Source organism: Bombina bombina, chromosome 7 (assembly GCF_027579735.1).
Source record: "Bombina bombina isolate aBomBom1 chromosome 7, aBomBom1.pri, whole genome shotgun sequence".
In the NCBI taxonomy this organism is placed as follows: domain Eukaryota; kingdom Metazoa; phylum Chordata; class Amphibia; order Anura; family Bombinatoridae; genus Bombina; species Bombina bombina.
The window spans coordinates 607,065,449-607,085,363 of NC_069505.1; the positions used below are offsets into that span (position 1 = coordinate 607,065,449).

Consider the following 19,915-nt stretch of genomic DNA (forward strand, 5'->3'; position numbering starts at 1 on the left):
TATATAGGCATCATTGTTATAAGTGCTGGAATATAATTTATATAGGCATCATTGTTATATGTGCTGGTATATAATTTATATAGGCATCATTGTTATAAGTGCTGGTATATAATTTATATAGGCATCATTGTTATAAGTGCTGGTATATAATTGATATAGGCATCATTGTTATAAGTGCTGGTATATAATGTATATAGGTATCATTGTTATAAGTGCTGGTATATAATGTATATAGGCATCATTGTTATAAGTGCTGGTATATAATTTATATAGACATCATTGTTATAAGTGCTGGTATATAATTTATATAGGCATCATTGTTATAAGTGCTGGTATATAATTTATATAGGCATCATTGTTATAAGTGCTGGTATATAATGTATATAGGTATCATTGTTATAAGTGCTGGTATATAATGTATATAGGCATCATTGTTATAAGTGCTGGTATATAATTTATATAGACATCATTGTTATAAGTGCTGGTATATAATTTATATAGGTATCATTGTTATAAGTGCTTGTATATAATGTATATAGGCATCATTGTTATAAGTGCTGGTATATAATGTATATAGGCATCATTGTTATAAGTGCTGGTATATAATTTATATAGACATCATTGTTATAAGTGCTGGTATATAATTTATATAGGCATCATTGTTATAAGTGCTGGTATATAATTTATATAGGCATCATTGTTATAAGTGCTGGTATATAATTTATATAGGTATCATTGTTATAAGTGCTGGTATATAATTTATATAGGCATCATTGTTATAAGTGCTGGTATATAATTTATATAGGCATCATTGTTATAAGTTCTGGTATATAATTTATATCGGCATCATTGTTATAAGTGCTGGTATATAATTTATATAGGCATCATTGTTATAAGTGCTGGTATATAATTTATATAGACATCATTGTTATAAGTGCTGGTATATAATTTATATAGGTATCATTGTTATAAGTGCTGGTATATAATTTATATAGGCATCATTGTTATAAGTGCTGGTATATAATTTATATCGGCATCATTGTTATAAGTGCTGGTATATAATTTATATAGGCATCAATGTTATAAGTGCTGGTATATAATGTATATAGGCAACATTGTTATAAGTGCTGGTATATAATTTATATAGGCATCATTGTTATAAGTGCTGGTATATAATTTATATAGGCATCATTGTTATAAGTGCTGGTATATAATTTATATAGGTATCATTGTTATAAGTGCTGGTATATAATTTATATAGGCATCATTGTTATAAGTGCTGGTATATAATTTATATAGGCATCATAAGGGATTAAATGCCATATCCTCCTCTGTGGAAAGAATAACTTATAACTATATACATTCTTGGTTTAACATAAACTCAACTTAGTTTCTAAACGTAGAAATAAATAACACACAAAATAACGACACAACAACTTTTTATGGTTAGAGAAAACCCGCAGGTCACGTTTATTGTAGCAACACAAGAACTAACGACCGTCTGAATAAACATGGACCAGGGGGGCGGCAATCAGGTACTAGCTAAAACGTAGTAACCCATGCTAACAAGATGGGCAGTACCAGGGCGCAGGAGAAGAAGCAGAGCGTAGCTCAATACTATAAAACAGGGAATTCTCGGCATCGTAATCACACGGGCAGGGAACACCCCAGACGCGCGTCTGGGGACTTCATCCCTGGCCGGAAGTGCCGTCACTCTACCTCGATCACATCCTGCCCCCGGACACTGTCCACCCGCCAGCCCAGGGTGCAAACCACCACTCCGTACCAGTAAGGGCCAGGATCAAAAAGGTGCGTAAACCAGATTGAAATACCTGGGGAGCTGAAACTTAACGTCCTTGGACTTACAGAAATAGGCTGGCTAGCCCTCATCAAGCCTTCGGATAGCCCTAGTCCCTGGGGACCACCATAAGGACGGATCCCCCTACTGATTGCAAAATAATAAACAAAGGGAGGGAAGGGTGGGGAAAACTTTGAGAAAAACAGCAGAAAGAGGACATGTGCTTCCTGCACTGGGCTTAAAAAGGTAAGCTGGAACCCCTCCTCTCTTTCTGCAACATTGTTTCACACACACAACACAACACTCCCCTCCTCCGTCTTGGCCTTAACCCTTATGTGCATTCCAGGCAATTTGCCTTACATTTCCTTAAGGGATTAAATGCCATATCCTCCTCTGTGGAAAGAATAACTTATAACTATATACATTCTTGGTTTAACATAAACTCAACTTAGTTTCTAAACGTAGAAATAAATAACACACAAAATAACGACACAACAACTTTTTATGGTTAGAGAAAACCCGCAGGTCACGTTTATTGTAGCAACACAAGAACTAACGACCGTCTGAATAAACATGGACCAGGGGGGCGGCAATCAGGTACTAGCTAAAACGTAGTAACCCATGCTAACAAGATGGGCAGTACCAGGGCGCAGGAGAAGAAGCAGAGCGTAGCTCAATACTATAAAACAGGGAATTCTCGGCATCGTAATCACACGGGCAGGGAACACCCCAGACGCGCGTCTGGGGACTTCATCCCTGGCCGGAAGTGCCGTCACTCTACCTCGATCACATCCTGCCCCCGGACACTGTCCACCCGCCACGAGATCGCCCGAATATCAAGGGCCACTCTCGCCGCCACCCAACTCACACAAATAGGAGTAGGGACTGACGTATATCTTCAATAAACAGGTCCATGCCATGGTCCGTAAGATGGACCCCGTCGCCTCGGTACAGGCTACGGTCAGCGGCCGTAATGAACTTGTGTTCCACAACAAAACCACCTAGCTCGCACATAAGCTTCCTAACATCTCTATTGAGCTTCTTGCGAACTTGGAACGCTGCCCTATGATTGGCCATGTGTCTCCACGTCAACCTCGGTATAATGTTTGACCAGCCCATTCTCACACCAGGCAACCAAGCTTTAAAGGTGCGCAGATCTGATTGGATCACTGCGCTCAAGTCCCGGCCGGGAATTGAGCCGAGATCATTCCCACCTAAGTGGATGATCAGCACATGGGGTTTCTCCCACCGCCTCATGGCGGATTGCAGTAACCCAGGCAGATCTGCCCAGCAAAGGCCTCTCCTCCCTAACCACCTAACTACCACCCTGGAGAATGAGAACCCAAGCTGCTGCCCTCCAGGTTGCGATGCCGCTCGGATAGCCGCCCAGTGTACGAATGAGTGCCCAACGATCCAGGCACGAAGTGGCCCACTTCTAGGCCCTGCAATAGAAACAAGAGTTAGGGCATATAATGGCAACGCAGTGTGCAACATTATCAACCAGCAAATATTAACATTGGGATATAAGTGGCCTAACGTAAATCTGATACCTCTTAGACTTCCACCTCCCAAGCGCCATTATGCGGTCAGCCGACCAGCCTAAAGTCGCCGCCGTCGTAGCAGCTCCAACCCTAAAGGAGTGAGGAGCTATAGTATTGGGATTCAAGCCCACTTTTTTAGCCGCCCACCCCAAAACCTTCCGAAATTGAAACCTCGTCAGGGGGGTACCATCCTGATGAATTAAAAATCTAACCGCACCCACTGGACGCCTGTCCGAGAAGGTCTTCAACAGTGCACTAGGGCAGCAGGCGGAACCCGCATGCGCGGGTAGCGACAGCCAGGCCCCCCTACCATCTTGATCGACTTTCGATCGAGGGATGAAAAGTAATACCCCATTATCCGTAAACCTGACGTGCTCCGCCAGGACGCCACCCACTTTCGCCAACTTAGACTGGGGGACCAATTCCCCCACTCGGAGAGCACCATGAAACGCCATGGCGAACGCCGCTGAAAAAAGCCGCACCTCGTAGTCTGAGGAACATACCTCCGGTAAAACACGAAGCAGGAGGACCAACCTGTCCGCCGTTATGGGTTCCCTAACGTCTGGACGCCGCACTTCCGACCTTCCCCAACCCCTCAGTATTTGACGAATCAAAAACGTTTTGGAAGAGTCCGTCAGCGTGAATAGTTTACAGAAAAAGGACACCGCCGCCAACCGCGCGGATACCGCCCCTTTCTTAGCTAACTTAGCCCTAAGCTCCGCGAGCCAGCGCAATAGCCAGTCCTGCTCACCAGCACAAGAAGGAAATCCTTGGACATCGCAGAAGAATACCCATTCTTCCCAGTACCTTATATAGGACTTCCAAGTGGAAGGTGCCAGGGACGCCTTAAGCACCGGAATCAGGGACTGCCATCCAAAGCCACCTGCCAAAGAAAAGGGGGACAGGGAAAGCCATGAGTGGCAGCCTCAGGAGCACATTTCCTAAAATTTTCCCATTGAAAGCGAGATAGTGCATCAGCAATAACGTTTTTAACTCCTGGGACATGCCTAGCCCGAAACTCAATGTTCCGCTTGAGGCATCTCAAAACCAGAATTCTCAGATATCGAATTACTGGTGGTGAGGACGAAGAGAGACCGTTAATGGCGTAAACCACGCTCAAATTGTCCGTCCAAAAAATGACGGAGCGGTTCTCGAGCTTGTCCCCCCAGATCTCCAACGCCACCAGAATGGGGAAAAGCTCTAGAAGGCACAGGTTCCTGGTCAGGCCCCTGGCCGCCCACTCTGCCGGCCAAGGTTCGGCGCTCCACTCGCCATTGAGATAGGCGCCGTATCCAAAACCCCCAGCAGCATCAGTAAAGAGGTGCAGTTCTCGCGCCGGAGTCTGGGGGGTTCTCCAAATACAGATCCCATTGAAATCCCTGAGGAACAGATCCCAGACACGGAGGTCTTCCCTCATGTCACTATTAACCATTAGTTTGGCCTTAGGGGAAGTAACTCCCGGCAACAAGCGCTCCATTCTTTTCAGGAAAATCCTCCCCATCGGGATGACCCTCCCTGCAAAGTTGAGCAGACCCAAAACCGATTGGAGCTCTTTCAGCGTGCAAAACTGCGCCGCTGCGAGGCTCCTGACTGCTGCCAACATCTTCTGTACCTTATCAACCGGAAGCCTACATTCCTGGGCTACCGAATCAATTTCGATACCCAGGAAGGTTAGACAAGTGCAAGGGCCCTCCGATTTGTCTTCTGCTAAGGGGACTCCAAATTTCTCCATCAACAGCCGCATGGCGTAAAGGAGCAGCTCACATTCCCTAGACCCCTGTCTGCCGACCAGGAGAAAGTCGTCCAAGTAGTGAGCAATCCTATCCTCTCCTGTCACTTCCGCCACGGCCCAATGCAAGAAGGAACTAAACGCCTCAAAATAGGCGCAGGAAATGGAACACCCCATGGGCAAACAACGGTCAACATAATAGTGTCCGTTGAAAAAACAACCCATTAAGTAAAATGATGCGGGGTGAATCGGCAAGAGTCTGAAAGCAGACTCGATGTCAAGCTTGGCCAGTAAAGCCCCATGACCCGATCTGCGTACTACTTGCAAGGCATCATCAAATGACTGGTAATATACGGTACTTAAGTCCTGAGGAATGGCGTCATTGACTGACTTTCCCTTTGGGTATGAGAGATGTTGTATCATCCTAAACTTTCCTGGGTCTTTCTTGGGCACGACCCCTAGAGGCGAGATAACCAATCCCGGCATAGGTTTTTCCCTAAACGGGCCAGCCATTCTACCCAGTGAAACTTCCTTACCCAATTTCTCCTTCAATACCTCCGGGAAAAGGGAGGCAGATTTCAGGTTCCTGCGAGAAGCCGCACCCGAAACCGGACCTTGTACGGGGATAACAAAACCTTCCCGGAGCCCTGACTCCAACAAGGCCGCCGTTACCCTATCGGGGTATAGCGTGAGCCACTTACTAATTGCGGCCACCTTCAGCGGGGTGTCCGCTCTTAGCGACAGCAGGGCCTCTTGGCCCAGTCCTGTCCTGTCTCTCCCCTTTTTTAACGCAGTCCGCGGCAGGGTGAAATCCCCCGCAGATGCGACAAGCGTGCCGAAAGGAACACGCGGTTCCCAACGTGCATTGCTTGTCCTGGAATTTCCAACAAACCCCAGCTGGGCGTCTGCGAAATCTATTTGCGGGTCGAAACTGCGTTGCACCCGCCGGGGCCCCCGCAGTACCTAGTGATTTCTCGGGACCCAGCCGGGCCCAGAGTTGCATTTCTACGCACCCGAAATCCAACAGTGGATTACCCACCATCTTTCTGCGGAACTCCTCATCGTAATCCCGCCAGGCACCATCGCGATAATTATCAGCAATGATCTCCATGTTTTCCATGTATTTCAACACGGCTAAACACTGGTCCGGCCATTTTTGCAAATAGCAGGACGCATAGATCCTGAAACACCGGCGCCATTCGTGAAATGTATCTGGGCGCTGGTACTTCTTGGGGCCTGTCCCATCCTCCGCTCTCGCTTTCTGCCTTAGGGCTTCCACCGAGAGCTCGAAGATGTTAACAAATTTACCCTCTTGAATTCTCCGTACTGTCTTAGTCTTCAAATGCTCGTGCAGATCATAAGAAGACCAGGATCTAGTATCCCCTTGGAGTGCCACCTTCCGATTAACAGGCCTCCCCACCCCACTTATGCGAAGTCTGGGTGGGGCAGCCCTGTCGGACCTACCAGAGGCAATATAGTCATGACGGTCACGCAAACCCCCTTTTTCTGATCTCTTCTCATCAGTTAACCATCTAAGCATCTTATACATTCTTTTATTGCCCTTCCCATGCAACCCCAGTTCCTTGTCATTTTCTGACCCAGAATCATCCGAGGATGAGGTAAAACCCCGCAACCCCACTGAAACTGAGGACTCACCATCTCTCACACCAGTCCTGTTTGGAATCGCCACGACTCCCGAAGTAGAAGGACGCTCATCCTCTGACACCATGGAGTCCTGGCCGCTCTCAGCACCTCTCTCCAACCCGCTGCCTGAATCTCCTGACGTAGCCATGTCGCTTTCCTGCAAAAGAGATTGCCAGAGAGGAGTACCACGAAGGGGAAGGTCTGCTCTACCCCTCCCCCTGTGCCCAGACCGTTCATGCATCCCCTCACACACATCATGGTTGTCTTCGCCACTTGCAACATCATCATACACACCCTGCTCATCTTCTGTAAAGTCCTCTATCTCTTCACTAAAATGTACTGACTTCTGAGTGATAGGGGTGGCTTTCTTACGTCTAGTGGATGCAACCGCTAAATCTAAACTCTGAAACTGTTCTGGTGAACCATGTTTGGTAGAAGACCTAGTTACCACCTTCCTCGCTGCTGCCGGGGATGCGCCCGGAGCCTGAGGCCTAGCCCCTACACTCCCACTAATTTGCGCGCCAAAAGCGCCGCCTGCACGGGCGCCGCCTTTGCCCAAAGAAACCTCACTATTACTGCCAGCGCTCTTAGGCATACTCCTAGCGTGCCCAATAGGTGCTGCGACACCTTTATAATTGCCCAATGGGGCCTTTGCCCCTTGACGAGGATTACTGCCCGACGGGGCCTTTGCCCTTTGCCGGGCCGTAATACCCTTTGCAACCTGCCCACGGGGGCCTCCAACAGGGACCCCCGGGTTCATTTGGCCAGAGAAATGCCCCCCCTGAGGTAATTCCTCCATTGATTCACCATTAGCCCCCTCGTGAAGATCAACCCCCACAAGTGCTGCCCCTGTAGACCCCATTGCATCAGCAGAATTGCCCCCCGGAGCATAAGTTCCCCCCCGCGGCACTCCTCTCTTACCTTGGACGCCGCGCGGGGAACTCGACCTGCTCCGCTTCGATGACCGCTGACAAATGGCGGGACCGGCAGTGACGTCATCGGAAATGACGTCACCGGAAGTCCCGCCCTCGGAGGACCGCAAACCGGAAGTCGCCGCCGATGGAGGAACAGTCGACGCGGGAGCCTGCGCAACCACCGCCGGAGGACCAAGGACCACGTGGGACGCACCCGGAGACCCCGACAAAGAAGATGCCCACATCTGGAAAAGGGATACCGCGGCCGCGATGGAGTCCTGAGACACCGGAGACGACGTCGGAGGTAAGGCCGAACTGCTCCCACTAAAACTACCAACTATTGGGGCAAAAGAGCAAGGCCCGTAGGGGCCGGGGACCGGAACGCCACAAGGCCGAGAAGGGCCCGCCGCGACCACGCGAGGGGAGGGAGGCCCAGCCAGGGGGACCGGAGAGCAGGGGACAGAGGAGCTAGCGGCTGTAGACCACATAGCGGGCCTAGCGGGGACCCCCGCTTTACCGGCTACTTTAGGGGGACATGTGGGCCTGCGAAGGCCAGAAACGGGCCCGGCAGGGCCCGACGTGGTAACTAAATTGGGGCCTATGTCAGAACTAACCCCCCGAAAAGAGGGCTCACTCCCGGCCGCATGGCCGACGGGCTCAGACGCGCCATCTGGATGCCCAGCACTACCCCCCATATTGCTCACTAATGCCAGCACCTCCAGTAGGGCCCTATCTGAAATCTCCCCACCACTACCCCCAACCTCCCCGGAGGATTGATCAAGTGAAGGGGAAAGGGAGGGAAGTAAAGGGGTTCGACCCACCGTTTCTGGCGATGGAGGGATCCACTCAGCTGCTTCATCGCTGTCTTCAACAACTTCTCTCTCTGCAGGTTCCTCCCCAGCCTCCATGATTCGCTTTGGAGGTGCTTTAGATCTCCTTGAACGTCTCATGTGAAAACTTTGAGAAAAACAGCAGAAAGAGGACATGTGCTTCCTGCACTGGGCTTAAAAAGGTAAGCTGGAACCCCTCCTCTCTTTCTGCAACATTGTTTCACACACACAACACAACACTCCCCTCCTCCGTCTTGGCCTTAACCCTTATGTGCATTCCTCGCAATTTGCCTTACATTTCCTTTGTTATAAGTGCTGGTATATAATTTATATAGGCATCATTGTTATAAGTGCTGATATATAATTTATATAGGCATCATTGTTATAAGTGCTGGTATATAATTTATATAGGTATCATTGTTATAAGTGCTGGTATATAATTTATATAGGCATCATTGTTATAAGTGCTGGTATATAATTTATATAGACATCATTGTTATAAGTGCTGGTATATAATTTATATAGGCATCATTGTTATAAGTGCTGGTATATAATGTATATAGGTATCATTGTTATAAGTGCTGGTATATAATGTATATAGGCATCATTGTTATAAGTGCTGGTATATAATGTATATAGGCATCATTTTTATAAGTGCTGGTATATAATTTATATAGGTATCATTGTTATAAGTGCTGGTATATAATTTATATAGGTATCATTGTTATAAGTGCTGGTATATAATTTATATAGGCATCATTGTTATAAGTGCTGGAATATAATTTATATAGGCATCATTGTTATATGTGCTGGTATATAATTTATATAGGCATCATTGTTATAAGTGCTGCTTTATAATTTATATAGGCTTCATTGTTATAAGTGCTGGTATATAATTTATATAGGCATCATTGTTATAAGTGCTGGTATATAATGTATATAGGTATCATTGTTATAAGTGCTGGTATATAATGTATATAGGCATCATTGTTATAAGTGCTGGTATATAATTTATATAGACATCATTGTTATTAGTGCTGGTATATAATTTATATAGGCATCATTGTTATAAGTGCTGGTATATAATTTATATAGGCATCATTGTTATAAGTGCTGGTATATAATGTATATAGGTATCATTGTTATAAGTGCTGGTATATAATTTATATAGGCATCATTGTTATAAGTGCTGGTATATAATTTATATAGGCATCATTGTTATAAGTGCTGGTATATAATTTATATAGACATCATTGTTATAAGTGCTGGTATATAATTTATATAGGCATCATTGTTATAAGTGCTGGTATATAATTTATATAGGCATCATTGTTATAAGTGCTGGTATATAATGTATATAGGTATCATTGTTATAAGTGCTGGTATATAATGTATATAGGCATCATTGTTATAAGTGCTGGTATATAATTTATATAGGTATCATTGTTATAAGTGCTGGTATATAATGTATATAGGAATCATTGTTATAAGTGCTGGTATATAATGATTATAGGCATCATTGTTATAAGTGCTGGTATATAATTTATATAGACATCATTGTTATAAGTGCTGGTATATAATTTATATAGGCATCATTGTTATAAGTGCTGGTATATAATTTATATAGGCATCATTGTTATAAGTGCTGGTATATAATTTATATAGGCATCATTGTTATAAGTGCTGGTATATAATTTATATAGGCATTATTGTTATAAGTGCTGGTATATAATTTATATAGGCATCATTGTTATAAGTGCTGGTATATAATTTATATAGGCATCATTGTTATAAGTGCTGGTATATAATGTATATATGCATCATTGTTATAAGTGCTGGTATATAATGTATATAGGTATCATTGTTATAAGTGCTGGTATATAATTTATAAAGGTATCATTGTTATAAGTGCTGGTATATAATGTATATAGGCATCATTGTTATAAGTGCTGGTATATAATTTATATAGGCATCATTGTTATACGTGCTGGTATATAATGTATATAGGTATCATTGTTATAAGTGCTGGTATATAATTTATAAAGGTATCATTGTTATAAGTGCTGGTATATAATGTATATAGGCATCATTGTTATAAGTGCTGGTATATAATTTATATCGGCATCATTGTTATAAGTGCTGGTATATAATTTATATAGGCATCATTGTTATAAGTGCTGGTATATAATTTATATAGGTATCATTGTTATAAGTGCTGGTATATAATTTATATAGTCATCATTGTTATAAGTGCTGGTATATAATTTATATAGGCATCATTGTTATAAGTGCTGGTATATAATATATATAGGCATCATTGTTATAAGTGCTGGTATATATTTTATATAGGCATCATTGTTATAAGTGCTGGTATATAATTTATATAGGCATCATTGTTATAAGTGCCGGTATATAATTTATATAGGTATCATTGTTATAAGTGCTGGTATATAATGTATATAGGTATCATTGTTATAAGTGCTGGTATATAATTTATATCTGCATCATTGTTATAAGTGCTGGTATATAATGTATATAGGCATCATTGTTATAAGTGCTGGTATATAATATATATAGGCATCATTGTTATAAGTGCTGGTATATAATGTATATAGGCATCATTGTTATAAGTGCTGGTATATAATGTATATAGGTATCATTGTTATAAGTGCTGGTATATAATTTATATCGGCATCATTGTTATAAGTGCTGGTATATAATGTATATAGGCATCATTGTTATAAGTGCTGGTATATAATTTATATAGACATCATTGTTATAAGTGCTGGTATATAATTTATATAGGCATCATTGTTATAAGTGCTGGTATATAATTTATATAGGCATCATTGTTATAAGTGCTGGTATATAATGTATATAGGCATCATTGTTATAAGTGCTGGTATATAATTTATATAGGAATCATTGTTATAAGTGCTGGTATATAATTTATATTGGCATCATTGTTATAAGTGCTTGTATATAATTTATATAGGCATCATTGTTATAAGTGCTGGTATATAATTTATATAGGCATCATTGTTATAAGTGCTGGTATATAATTTATATAGGCATCATTGTTATAAGTGTTGGTATATAATTTATATAGGCATCATTGTTATAAGTGCTGGTATATAATGTATATAGGTATCATTGTTATAAGTGCTGGTATATAATGTATATAGGTATCATTGTTATAAGTGCTGGTATATAATTTATATAGGCATCATTGTTATAAGTGCTGGTATATAATTTATATAGGTATCATTGTTATAAGTGCTGGTATATAATTTATATAGGTATCATTGTTATAAGTGCTGGTATATAATTTATATAGGCATCATTGTTATAAGTGCTGGTATATAATTTATATAGGCATCATTGTTATAAGTGCTGGTATATAATGTATATAGGTATCATTGTTATAAGTGCTGGTATATAATGTATATAGGCATCATTGTTATAAGTGCTGGTATATAATGTATATAGGCATCATTGTTATAAGTGCTGGTATATAATTTATAGGTATCATTGTTATAAGTGCTGGTATATAATTTATATAGGCATCATTGTTATAAGTGCTGGTATATAATTTATATAGGCATCATTGTTATAAGTGCTGGAATATAATTTATATAGGCATCATTGTTATAAGTGCTGGTATATAATGTATATAGGTATCATTGTTATAAGTGCTGGTATATAATGTATATAGGCATCATTGTTATAAGTGCTGGTATATAATTTATATAGACATCATTGTTATAAGTGCTGGTATATAATTTATATAGGCATCATTGTTATAAGTGCTGGTATATAATGTATATAGGTATCATTGTTATAAGTGCTGGTATATAATGTATATAGGCATCATTGTTATAAGTGCTGGTATATAATTTATATAGACATCATTGTTATAAGTGCTGGTATATAATTTATATAGGTATCATTGTTATAAGTGCTGGTATATAATGTATATAGGCATCATTGTTATAAGTGCTGGTATATAATGTATATAGGCATCATTGTTATAAGTGCTGGTATATAATTTATATAGACATCATTGTTATAAGTGCTGGTATATAATTTATATAGGCATCATTGTTATAAGTGCTGGTATATAATTTATATAGGCATCATTGTTATAAGTGCTGGTATATAATTTATATAGGCATCATTGTTATAAGTGCTGGTATATAATTTATATAGGCATCATTGTTATAAGTGCTGGTATATAATTTATATAGGCATCATTGTTATAAGTGCTGGTATATAATTTATATAGGCATCATTGTTATAAGTGCTGGTATATAATGTATATAGGCATCATTGTTATAAGTGCTGGTATATAATGTATATAGGTATCATTGTTATAAGTGCTGGTATATAATTTATATAGGTATCATTGTTATAAGTGCTGGTATATAATGTATATAGGCATCATTGATATAAGTGCTGGTATATAATTTATATAGGCATCATTGTTATAAGTGCTGGTATATAATGTATATAGGTATCATTGTTATAAGTGCTGGTATATAATGTATATAGGTATCATTGTTATAAGTGCTGGTATATAATTTATATCGGCATCATTGTTATAAGTGCTGGTATATAATTCATATAGGCATCATTGTTATAAGTGCTGGTATATAATTTATATAGTCATCATTGTTATAAGTGCTGGTATATAATTTATATAGGCATCATTGTTATAAGTGCTGGTATATAATGTATATAGGCATCATTGTTATAAGTGCTGGTATATAATTTATATAGGCATCATTGTTATAAGTGCCGGTATATAATTTATATAGGTATCATTGTTATAAGTGCTGGTATATAATTTATATAGGCATCATTGTTATAAGTGCTGGTATATAATTTATATAGGCATCATTGTTATAAGTGCTGGTATATAATGTATATAGGTATCATTGTTATAAGTGCTGGTATATAATTTATATCGGCATCATTGTTATAAGTGCTGGTATATAATGTATATAGGCATCATTGTTATAAGTGCTGGTATATAATGTATATAGGCATCATTGTTATAAGTGCTGGTATATAATGTATATAGGTATCATTGTTATAAGTGCTGGTATATAATTTATATCGGCATCATTGTTATAAGTGCTGGTATATAATTTATATAGGCATCATTGTTATAAGTGCTGGTATATAATGTATATAGGCATCATTGTTATAAGTGCTGGTATATAATGTATATAGGTATCATTGTTATAAGTGCTGGTATATAATGTATATAGGTATCATTGTTATAAGTGCTGGTATATAATTTATATAGGCATCATTGTTATAAGTGCTGGTATATAATTTATATAGGTATCATTGTTATAAGTGCTGGTATATAATTTATATAGGTATCATTGTTATAAGTGCTGGTATATAATTTATATAGGCATCATTGTTATAAGTGCTGGTATATAATTTATATAGGCATCATTGTTATAAGTGCTGGTATATAATTTATATAGGTATCATTGTTATAAGTGCTGGTATATAATGTATATAGGCATCATTGTTATAAGTACTGGTATATAATTTATATAGGCATCATTGTTATAAGTGCTGGTATATAATGTATATAGGTATCATTGTTATAAGTGCTGGTATATAATGTATATAGGCATCATTGTTATAAGTGCTGGTATATAATTTATATCGGCATCATTGTTATAAGTGCTGGTATATAATTTATATAGGCATCATTGTTATAAGTGCTGGTATATAATTTATATAGGCATCATTGTTATAAGTGCTGGTATATAATTTATATAGTCATCATTGTTATAAGTGCTGGTATATAATTTATATAGGCATCATTGTTATAAGTGCTGGTATATAATGTATATAGGCATCATTGTTATAAGTGCTGGTATATAATTTATATAGGCATCATTGTTATAAGTGCTGGTATATAATTTATATAGGCATCATTGTTATAAGTGCCGGTATATAATTTATATAGGTATCATTGTTATAAGTGCTGGTATATAATTTATATAGGCATCATTGTTATAAGTGCTGGTATATAATGTATATAGGCATCATTGTTATAAGTGCTGGTATATAATGTATATAGGTATCATTGTTATAAGTGCTGGTATATAATGTATATAGGCATCATTGTTATAAGTGCTGGTATATAATGTATATAGGCATCATTGTTATAAGTGCTGGTATATAATGTATATAGGTATCATTGTTATAAGTGCTGGTATATAATGTATATAGGTATCATTGTTATAAGTGCTGGTATATAATTTATATAGGCATCATTGTTATAAGTGCTGGTATATAATTTATATAGGTATCATTGTTATAAGTGCTGGTATATAATTTATATAGGTATCATTGTTATAAGTGCTGGTATATAATTTATATAGGCATCATTGTGATAAGTGCTGGTATATAATTTATATAGGCATCATTGTTATATGTGCTGGTATATAATTTATATAGGCATCATTGTTATAAGTGCTGGTATATAATTTATATAGGCATCATTGTTATAAGTGCTGGTATATAATTTATATAGGCATCATTGTTATAAGTGCTGGTATATAATGTATATAGGCATCATTGTTATAAGTGCTGGTATATAATTTATATAGACATCATTGTTATAAGTGCTGGTATATAATTTATATAGGCATCATTGTTATAAGTGCTGGTATATAATTTATATAGTCATCATTGTTATAAGTGCTGGTATATAATTTATATAGACATCATTGTTATAAGTGCTGGTATATAATTTATATAGGTATCATTGTTATAAGTGCTGGTATATAATGTATATAGGCATCATTGTTATAAGTGCTGGTATATAATGTATATAGGCATCATTGTTATAAGTGCTGGTATATAATTTATATAGGATAATAAGGGAAGGGGAAAGACAAGGACAAGAAGGGGTTAAGTAGCAGTCATTTCCTATATAGAAGGTAGTAGCATTGAAATTATTCAACTACTGTGTGTGTAAATCAGTTAAAAAAAAACCTTACTTTATTAATCACTATTATAAACCAAACTAATCCATATACAGAACCCCTAACAGATCGCTTGTGCACAATAGACTGCAGCACCCAGAGATAGAATGCAGCTCAAACCACCCCCCTGTATTCCTGGCCGGTAACAGGATACGCCGGCTTCAGGTGCCAGGGATGGCTGAGTGCTCCTGTAAAATCTTGTGCAATCTATTGCTAAGCGTAGGAGCGATATAGTTAGTATTAAAAACAAAGCCAAACTTAAAGTAGTTAAGCTAAAATTAGCACACAAACGCGTTTCGGCCGAGTAGCGGCCTTTCTCAATGTGTTATCTTAAAAATGACAAGCCGAGTGTGAAGCTGAAACCGCTTTAAATAGCCCAGTTCTGTGTAACAGGGACCAATGGGGGCGTGATTATTGCATACGCCCCCTTCAGAGCCAATCATCAGTGCTGTGCTGCACACATATATTTCATTGGTACGTTATTCCGGAATGGCTGTGATAACATTGTTACTATCCAATCAGGATTCACCCATATTATTTATGTTGTTATGCTTTGCACTGTATTACAGAAAGGACTGATAGTATAGCGATTATTTTACTTCACTCATCTATATCTCTTATCCTTGCGTGCACCCTTTAAAGAAAAAATCTACTTTTATCGGTATCGAGTGCAGAATGGCAGCAATTTAGAGAGATGGATTATATTAACCCTTTCTACTCTCTGTGGTTCTACTCGATACCATATTGTCATCCCCATTAGTAAAAGGCATTATGGATATCGTATACTAGAAAATCAATGTTGTTAGTCAAACATGAAATTGTAAGCTGTGCACCATTGACACAGACTCAGGGTATGCTATGACTTTTACCTATGCACATTAGTCACAAGATTCTATTATACTGCTCGTGTAGGACAAGATTAAAAATATTATGAACATGAATTGCCTTCGATCAAACTGAAAACATGGTTAACCTGATAGTATTATGATGTTAATCAAACAAGGTTTTTATTATCTTGTGATTGCGAAACACCACCTAGATAAATAATATTTTTGTTTATTGTAGTATGAGACAAATTCAGAATGTTTGTTATATCACAAAATTGAAGCATCTTCTATGTACTTAGGTCAATCCCTTGAAGACTTAGTTATGTCTCTCATCTATACTTAGGTTTATTTTTAGGTTTGAAAACAAAACATATCCTAAGGCATATATCAATAGTTCATATATACTTCTTGTCTCATTGATTTTCAACATATGTTATTATGATCCAAAAAATCTTTTACTTGGGAATTCTGGGTGCACGTCTAGATAGAGATATTTTATGAAACTCTTACATATGTACACTATTATTTACAAAATTATTTACAGTTGTATCGAATTCACAGGAAGACCCAAAAATTATTATTCTCATTCATGCCCTGTGGCATCACACAATCCAAATTGAATATCCATTTTGCTTCTTTTTGGAGCAAAATTGTTTCTATATTTCCTCCACGAATGCCTGGGCGTATGCTTTCTAAACCCCAACATCTGAATGTACTGGTTTTACCCTTATGATGGTATAAGAAATGTCTCGCAACACTTGTAATTTGTTTGCCATTTTCAGTATCTTTCGCAGCATTTCGAATATTACTAAGATGTTCCGTCATCCTCTTTCCCATAGGTCTTGTGGTCATACCTACATATAATAAATTACAGCTGCAGGTTAAGCAGTATATGACATTAGGAGTTTTACAAGTTATGTGGCTCTGGATGGTCCACCGTTTATTGAATCTGTCCATCATTACTTTCTTTTTTACCATGTGTGTACATATTTTACAGTTTCCACATGCTATTGAACCTTTGTAAAGAGGGTTTTTTTTTTGCATTTCTATCAAAATGGCTTTGGGTTAGCTGGTCACTCAGGTTGCCTGCTCTTCTATATGTGAATTGGGGTTTTGTAGGGATTATAGAGTTTAACTGGTCATCAGATTGTAAAATATGCCAGTGTTTGAGTATTATGTTGGATACTTGATTGCTTTGACTGGAATAAGTTGAGATAAATCTCAAAGAGTTGAAATTATCCTCTGATTTTTTGGGTTCTAATAATTCCTGTCTATTCTTATTTATTGCTCGCTGATAGGCTCTCTTTAAGGATTTCTTTGAATACCCTCGTTGTAGCAATCTATCTCTTAGTTCATTTGCTGCTTTTTGGAATGATTCAATAGATGAACTATTCCTGCGAATCCTTAGGTATTCTCCTATTGGCAGGCTTTTTATTGTGTTTGGATGAAGAAAGCTCTGCGCATGCAAAATGTTATTTGTTGCAGTCGGTTTCCTAAAGGAATCTGTTTCTAAATGGTCATTCACTTTCTTAATAACTAAGTCCAGGAACTCCACCTTGTGGTAATCCTGTGTCATAGTTAGAAAAAGCCCAAAAGAATTGTTGTTAAGGAGCAAAATGAACTCATTGAGTGTTTCTATAGATCCCTCCCACACGAAGAAAATGTCATCTATATACCTGGACCAGTGGGTAATGTATTTGGTATACTGTAGAAGATTGCTGTTAAAAACTACAGTTTCCTCCCACCAGCCCAGGTATATATTAGCATAAGTAGGGGCACAAGAGGTCCCCATTGCTGTTCCACACAGCTGCAAATAAAATCTCCCATCAAAAACAAAGTAATTATGATCCAAAGTGAATTCCAGTAAATCCATAATGAATTGTTTGGATTCATTGGATAAAGTCTGATTCTTTGTTAGAAAGTGGGAAACAGCTCTACATCCCCATTGTTTGTCAATGCTTGTATACAGTGACTCCACGTCACAAGTGACGAGAATCGATTGAGGGGTTATAGTCAGTGTGTTTATCTTATTGAGAATGTGCATTGTGTCCTTCGTGTAGGAGGGCAATGAATATACAATGTACCTGAGTCTTGCATCCACATATTTAGAGGCCTTCTCCGTTAAGGACCCAATGCCCGAGACAATGGGTCTTCCTGGAGGGCATTTCTGATTTTTGTGGATTTTGGGTAGTAGATAGAGCGTTGCTATCTTGGGGTTTTTGACATCTAAGTATTGAAATTCCTTTTTGTCAATAATGCCTTCAGCTGTTGCCTGTTTAATTAATCTGTTGTACTGTTTAAGAAAATCTTCTGTTGGATTTCCAAAGAGATTTTTATAGTTTTTAGGATTATGGAGTTGTTTCTTGACCTCTGCTATATACATTTCGGTAGGCCATATAACAATATTCCCACCCTTATCACTCTGTTTGATTTGGACATCAGTCCATTGATTTATTGATTTTAGTGCAAGTTTCTCTTGTTCAGATAGATTATTCAGTGATTTATCAATATCTGAAGAGATAGCTAATATATCCTTGCATACTAAATCTAAGAATGTAATAGTATTGTGAGAAATACTTGTTGGTGGTATAAAGCTAGATTTGGTCTTTAAAATTTCACGCCATTTATTATCCTTATCTGTTATCTCATTTGGATTAGTTTCTGAGTCTTCTAATAAAGATATTAGGTTTCTGATAGCAGTAGCATCATCAGCATTTAAACCTTCTATTTCTCTGTTAGGTGCAAAGTATTTCTTAAGCAGTAATTTACGTGTAAAAAGGTGTACGTCTTTAATGGTTTCAAACTTGTCTAGTGTGGCTGTTGGAACAAATGACAAGCCTTTTTTCAATACTGAAATTTGTATTTCAGTTAGAGCTCTGTCTGAAAGATTAATAATATTCAGTTCTTTTTGGATTGTTTCTTTTTGGTGAATGGTTTTTGGTGGAACTGGACTTGTTTCCTTGTTCTGGGTTTGTTTACCCCTGCCCCTACGGATTCTCCGCCTAAAGGGATATCTCCATTAGTGTTGTGTGGGGTGATTCTTCTTTTAAGGATTGGTTTAGGTCTTAACTCATCTTCTGAGTTATCGCCATCTGTAATATCACAATCCTTGTCAGAATAATCGGAATCTATGATAGTGGATTTGTTCGTATTCCACATATACACAGATTTGTTTGCATAGTCTGTCAAGTCCCTCTCTATTTTCTTTTCTTTTTTATTAGCAATGTATTTTGCAAACCTGTCAACTTCTTCTTTTGTTTTTGTATAAGACTTTTGAAACTCCTCTTTTAGTTCATACTGTTTTAATTCCTCACCAATTTTAGTTATTTCCTCATTCAATTCGTTTAACTTATCTTTCTTTCCTATGTTCCATTGTCTTTTAATCTGACGTTTGCGAATACGTTTCAAATTTTTTAGAGATAATAACCATTCCCCCAAATTAGCACTATCTATATTGCTTTTACTTTGTAATTCAACTGTCAGTTTTTTGATATCTTCAGACCACTGGAGCATTTCTGTCCCCAAATTAAAGGCTGCCATTATTATCTCTAAAAAATTTGAAACGTATTCGCAAACGTCAGATTAAAAGACAATGGAACATAGGAATGTTCAA

General features: G+C 38.5%; 1 protein-coding gene across 1 annotated transcript; it reads right to left on the reverse strand.

The window, feature by feature from the left end:
* Positions 1 to 1,437: 1,437 nt before the first annotated feature.
* LOC128635614 (uncharacterized) lies at positions 1,438 to 7,157 on the reverse strand. Its single transcript, XM_053688679.1, has 2 exons — positions 6,725 to 7,157; positions 1,438 to 3,240 (listed from the first exon to the last, which is right to left on the reverse strand). The coding sequence occupies exons 1-2, from the start codon at positions 6,951 to 6,953 to the stop codon at positions 2,663 to 2,665; spliced, it is 807 nt and encodes a 268-aa protein (XP_053544654.1). The 5' UTR covers positions 6,954 to 7,157; the 3' UTR covers positions 1,438 to 2,662.
* Between the last annotated feature and the right edge of the window lie 12,758 nt (positions 7,158 to 19,915).

Bases quoted from the DNA above. Each gene is read 5' to 3' on its own strand.
- LOC128635614 (XM_053688679.1), bottom strand. From the start codon at position 6,953: ATGCATGAACGGTCTGGGCACAGGGGGAGGGGTAGAGCAGACCTTCCC. The intron at 3,241-6,724 runs GTGAGTCCTCAG...TTTCTATTGCAG, and splicing joins CAGGACTGGTGTGAGAGATG to GGCCTAGAAGTGGGCCACTT.